At 32.7% G+C, this 6,443-nt stretch overlaps 1 protein-coding gene across 1 annotated transcript; it reads left to right on the top strand.

The window, feature by feature from the left end:
* Nucleotides 1-429: 429 nt before the first annotated feature.
* Nucleotides 430-3,332, top strand: HELRODRAFT_167858 (hypothetical protein; the record flags this gene model as incomplete). The annotated part of the gene is made up of 4 exons (XM_009013587.1): nucleotides 430-538; nucleotides 1,354-1,403; nucleotides 2,433-2,482; nucleotides 3,116-3,332. The coding sequence occupies 4 exons, from the start codon at nucleotides 430-432 to the stop codon at nucleotides 3,330-3,332; spliced, it is 426 nt and encodes a 141-aa protein (XP_009011835.1).
* Between the last annotated feature and the right edge of the window lie 3,111 nt (nucleotides 3,333-6,443).

The following is a 6,443-nucleotide window of genomic DNA, read 5'->3' as shown; positions in this document are numbered from 1 at the left end:
CAACATCTTACAGCATGTGTCTCCGCGAATCTGCATGCAAAATTTTGTACAGATTTTGTACGTGTTGGCGTACACATACAAACATTCATCAACATACAAACCAACCACATTTACGTATGCTGCATACTCTTTCGAACATGCACACGGATGACGATGAACATACAAATGCATGCAAATGTACTAAACACGAACACAGACAACTGTGAACCACCGTGGAAGCATATTTGTATTAAGATGCATGCTTTCACATACGTGCGTAGATTCAAAAGCACGAGCTTTCACACACGCATAAATACACACACTCACACATACACACACTCACACATACACACTCACACATACACATACTCACACATACACACACTCACATACACACATACGCACACACGCAAAGTGAAATAATTAGAAAAAGAAAGAGTTGAAGAGAAGATGGGTTCCCGTGTGAGACTGATCTTAAAATTTAATGCTGCGGGTCCTTTCATGACCAGGCACGTGTTAAACAATATTTATGCTGTCATTTCTGGAAAACACCTTCTACGTTGGAATAAAAATAATTTTAAAACAATCATAGTTGAATATTTATAAATAACTTATACTAATATGAACTATTGAAGTTCGTCATGACGTTACGGTACAAAAATTATTCATTTTAAACGAAGTGTCATTAAAGCGACATTGCTAAGCATGAAAACAGCAACAATTTTAAAAAGTGAACCTTAAAATTTGCAAAATAATTATCTTATCAGGTCAAACTTCGAATAAAATAAAAAAAAACTTCTGAGAAGTCCAGTGGCAACCAACAACATATCACCAACCAACCAACCACCCATCCAACCAACAGATAAATATCACCAACAATATTGTCGTCATCATCTTCATCGTCATCATCTTCATCACTATCATCTTCGTCATCATCTTCATCACCAATTATTCATCTTCAGATCGGGTAACTCAGCCCGGCGAATATAATTAATTACTTAACCAGAAGTTTGAAGCTAGCTGCTTCACTGGATGCATACTTCGGATAAACAAATCCTCAACATAGTATATTGTATATGCTTCGTAATATACATTCACTGAACAATATTTACGCACACTTACACACGCACACTTACACATATAAACAGAAATTTAAACATACACATATCCACACACACACACACACACACACACACACATATGTATATATTATATATTTACATACAAGCATGCATACATTAAAAGTCATTCATATAAACATGTAGCACATTCAAAAGGCAAAAACATACATATACACAAATAGAAAAAACACACACCTAAAAACACCCTCTAATATGCAAAAACACACACACACAAACACAAACGTAATTCAAGTGAATGTTCTTTTTCTAAAGAACGCCAAAAGTCGAACGCAGAGTAGCAAAGTAAGTAATTATTAAGAAGATAAAAGGTGGCTTGTAACTACCTTTCATTATAGGCAGATAAAATCATTAGGTTGAAATTTCTGACAACCATCTTCATCGTCGTCGTCGTTGGCAGCACTGCCTTTTCTAATGTCATCATCATTTTCATTATCATCTTTATCAATTCAATCATCTTCACTTCTTCATCTTCACTCATTCATCTTCACTCCTTCATCTTCACTCCTTCATTTTCATCCCCATCTTCATCATTTTTTTTATTATTTTTACATTTTTTTGAGTCAAATAAATGTTGTATTGTATTATTGTATATTGTTGTATTGTATTATTGTATTGTGTTTAAAAAAAAAAACTAAAAAAAACTCAGAATCTTCACTACACAAGATATATAATTTAAAAATCTTTTGAGATGTATAATTTAAAAATCTTTTCAAACAGATACAATTCACCAGCAATTGTTATCATTATGTTTATTGTTATATCATCTGAATCATCATCATCATCATCATCATCATCATCATCTGTTTGCGCCATCATCATCACCTTCATTGTACTCTTTATCCTCATACTCATCATCATCATCATCGTCATCATCATCGTCATCATCGTTAGCCGCCTACCCTAATTCATTTTCTTTCCCCCTTAATTGAAATTGTAGCAGCTCTAGTTATTCGTTATTAATAAGGTAATTAAGTCTATACTTCTTATTGGCTATCATCATCATTACAATCATCATTTAATCACCACCATCATCATCATTCTGCTCGTCATCACGTTCGTCAGCATTATTTTCGTCATCATGTCATCTTTAATTGTTGTCGCAAACCAACAGCACAGCAGCTTCAAGAAAATTATACATTAATGGATTAGCCTTTATAAATGATGATGTTGTGATGATGTGATGTAGTGATCGCCGTTATCATCATCATCATCATGTAATCATCATCATCATGTGATCATCATCATCATGTGATCATCATCATCATGTGATCATCATCGTCATGTGATCATCATCATCATCAACTTCTGCAGGTTCTAGGCTTGGTGGCTTCCATGAGTCTTATTTGTTTGAAAAAGGAAAAGTATTATAACGAATAATTCATCGTCATCGTCGTCAGATGATGTGATGTTATGATGTTGTGATGATGTGATGTAGTGATGATGTGATGTTGTGATGTTGTGATGATGTGATGATGTGTTGTTCCCAAATATATTCCTCANAACCATGATTTTGAACAAACATAAAATAAAATCATTAAGGTCATTTTGAACCAGACTATATTTATGTCCAATCAAAATCTTCTAGTTAAATTATTTTGAGTAAAGTTATTTTTTCAATACTTTCAATATTTTTGACAATTTTCATCATAAAATTGAACAAATGAAATCAAATGAAATTTTCAAAATGTTTTTTTTTTCATTTATTTGAATTCAAACGAATCATAAACTATCCCAAAAACTGTTAGGTTTTGTTATATTGAAATGTATGAGCATTTCTTAATTAATATCTAGAGTAGTTCGTTCAAACACAAACATTTTATGTTTCTTCATATACTGGTCTCCTCAGTCTGTGATCATTTGTTTGTGTGTGTATGCGTGTTTGTGTATGTGCGTGCGTGCGTGTGCGTGTGTGTGCGTGTGTCTTCGTCTTACGCCAACTATATCTTTTACTGACGTATAAAGCACCAATTAAACTTTGATAAACCCAATTTTAGAGCTAATAACATCTTCCTGCTTACACTCTGCAAAACTGACCAAAGAAGTTTCTATGAAGCTATTCAAAGAAATTCTTTCAAGCAAACATTTTTTGATGAAACTAATGAGAGTAATGATGACGATGATGATGACTATGAGGACGACGACAACGTCGATGATGACGATGATGATAATTATGTGTATCAAAATCAGCACATCATTGGTGTTAAAAGTTAAATTAACGTCAAAGTTAAATTAACAGACCAACAACAGATTTTAGGATAGCAATTTTAGTTAACGGAATTTAATTTATTTAAGCAGTAAACATTTATTCATTGTTAAACAGCCAAATAAAAATTAATTACCATTAAATTATGAAATATCGCTAATGCAAATAACACCCATTAAGACATCAATGAATAAGATAATTGAAACAGCACCTGACGTTACCAGCCAACCGAGAAAATTGACAAAATGTTTCAAACTCATGAAGGCAATGGTTTCCTATGAAAGTGATACCCAAACAAACATTGTTGCTTGTTTGGTTTTTTTTGTTCGTTTTGCTGTTGATCTAACAATATTCTGTTTACAGTTGAAGTGATGTGTTATTGTTTGGCTCGCTGGTGATGGTTTAGAGGGAAATGTTTAATAAATTTTGTTTCTACTATGTCTACTCTGTCTGTACGTTTTAATCGGCTCTGATGTGGTTTTCCCACTCGTTCTCAACAATTAGTCTTCCTGTCGTTTCAATTAAAAATGACATACTTCATGCACAAATTTTTTATTTAATTTTCAATTTAAAATCCAGAAATGATTTTTAGATTTTATGAAAAGCTTTTAAGAGCTCTCTCTAATGTTAATTCATTTGGGAAAAAAGTTAAGAATTCTGGTTCAGTTGTTTGAAACTTTAAATATATTAACCTTTTGAAGTATTGTTTAAAAATTCAACCACAAAATTTATTCTGGTTGATGTTTGTTGTCAATACAAACATTGTTTTATATATTCCAAGTGATTTTTAGTGTGTAAGTGTGTGTTTGTGTGTGTGTGATTTGCATCGTATTAAATTGCAGTGTATTGTTCTACTGCATTAATTTGTATCGTATTTTATTGTTAATACGCACTCTAATTCAATTGCGAATTTCACAAAACAATTATTGAAAATAGAAATGATATTATTTTAACCACAAGAGAGAATCTTGTTGTTGTTTTTGGATAGATGATGATGTTGCTAATGTTAATAACGGTGGGGGGCGTCGAATAGGAAATTTTTATGGTTTTTTATTGCAGTTGGAAAGTTGAGGTGTGTTGCAGTTACGTTGCAGTAGATCATTTACTTATATATCTTTGAAAGAACAGACATGATACATTCAAAGTTGAGTAGTTAGTTGGTTGTTTGTTTGTTTGTTTGTTTGTTTGGTTGGTTGGTTGGTTGGTTGGTTGGTTGGTTGGTTGGTTGGTTGGTTGGTTGGTTGGTTGGTTGGTTGGTTGGTTGGTTGGTTGGTTGGTTGGTTGGTTGGTTAGATTACATTTTTTAGATCACAAAAAACAGAATATAAAATTATTATTTTAGCATCGGCTTCCAGGCAAGAATGAATTTGAACGTAATTTTTAGAAAAAGTAGGAAGTTTCATATCTGATTGAATCGTTGCAATTCGAAATTTTGTTTTCCATCAGTTTTTCCTTCCGTTTCTACAAAATACTTTTGGATTAAGTGAAACTTTAAAAATATATTGCATTAGAAAAGAAATACATTTTTGAATAGCAACTAAGAATCGTACTCACTCACATTGTGAACAGATAATGGGTGTGTGTGAATGAATGAATTAATGAATGAGTGAGTGAGTGAGTGAGTGAGTGAGTGAGTGAGTGAGTGAGTGAGTGAGTGAGTGAGTGAATGAGTGAGTGAGTGAACGAACGAACGAACGAACGGACGAATGAATGAACGAATGAAACATATCATAAGTAAAGAATAAAAATATACACAAGTGTAGGAATGAAGGAAGAAGTCATCTTACATGTCTAATCAATCTCATGAAGTGAAGCAACTGCAAACTGCTTCGATGTTTGAATTACACTTCACTTCGAGTTCGCGTACAAAATCTCGTGTTCCTGCTCTCCTTCATTGTGATTTGTAGTCTTATTGTCCCAGCATTGTTGTTGTTATTGTTGTCGTCGTTGTCACGTGATGTCGTTGTTGTCGCGTGTTCTTGTCGTTGTCACGTGCCGTTGTTGTTATTGTTGTTGTTGTCACGTGATGTAGTAGTAGTTGTAGTAGGTAGTAGTAGTAGTAGTAGTAGTAATGGTAGTAGTGGTAGTAGTAGTAGAAGTAGTAGTAATAGAAGTAGTAGTAGTAGTAATAGTAGTGGTAGTAGTGGTAGTAATAGTTGTTGTTGTAAAGTGTTTTTGTTATTGCTAATTATATTTAGTCTCGCCGTTTCTGTCGAAGTCGTTGTTTTTGACATTTATGAGTTTTTTTGGGTTACATGCGTTTTTATAATTTTTATTTTGTTGATGCTGTTTGTTGGTTTGTCTTATTTTATTTGACATAGAAGGCTGTAGTCATTGTTATTTTGCGTTATTATATTTCAATGTTTGTTAAGATGTTCGTTCATGTTCATGTACACGTTCATGTTTATGTTCACGCTTACGTTTATGTTCATATGTTCATGTTCAAGTTTGTGGCGTTTCATCTTTGCACTTGCAGTATTTTTGTTGATTTGTTCAAATGTTTTTAAACTTTCTTGACATACATAGCAACAGACTATTTGGAAATGTTGCTAAAATTACAGAAATATATATTAATCAAAATGACTAAACGGATGAATAATAACGTATTATATGTAATTAATTTACATATTCATAGCAAATATCCTACATAGTGTGTGTAATTAAATTAAGTTTTAATGTGTGTGTATGGGTATATGTTTTGTAGGAACGTGTTTGTGAGTTTTGTATGTTGTGTGTGTGAATTTTGTGTATGTGAGTTTTGTGTTTTGTGTGTGTAGGTAAGTGTATATACTTGTCTGCAAATGATATTAATGTTAATATATTAAATATTAAATGAGTTATCGCAGGATAACTTTCATTAATTAAGAGATACTTTGAGCTTTCTCTGATTTATTTTTTTAATGCTATTTGACGCACATAAAAGCGATTCACTCGGTTGGAAGTCCGCCGTAAAAAATTATTTAATTTAAGTCTCACTCTTTCTCTCTCTCTCTCTTTCTCTCTCTTTCTCTCTCTTTCTCTAACTTTCTGTCTCACCCCTCTTTTTATTTTCCCTTCTTCTCCTTCTCTTTTTTTTTCTTTCTCTCTCTTTCCTCTTTCTTGTTCTCTTGTGTTGCAAA

The sequence above is a fragment of the Helobdella robusta genome (genome assembly GCF_000326865.2).
Source record: "Helobdella robusta unplaced genomic scaffold HELROscaffold_12, whole genome shotgun sequence".
NCBI lineage: Eukaryota > Metazoa > Annelida > Clitellata > Rhynchobdellida > Glossiphoniidae > Helobdella > Helobdella robusta.
The sequence above is the reverse complement of the archived record's forward strand: the minus strand, read 5'-3'. Positions and strand labels throughout refer to the sequence as shown.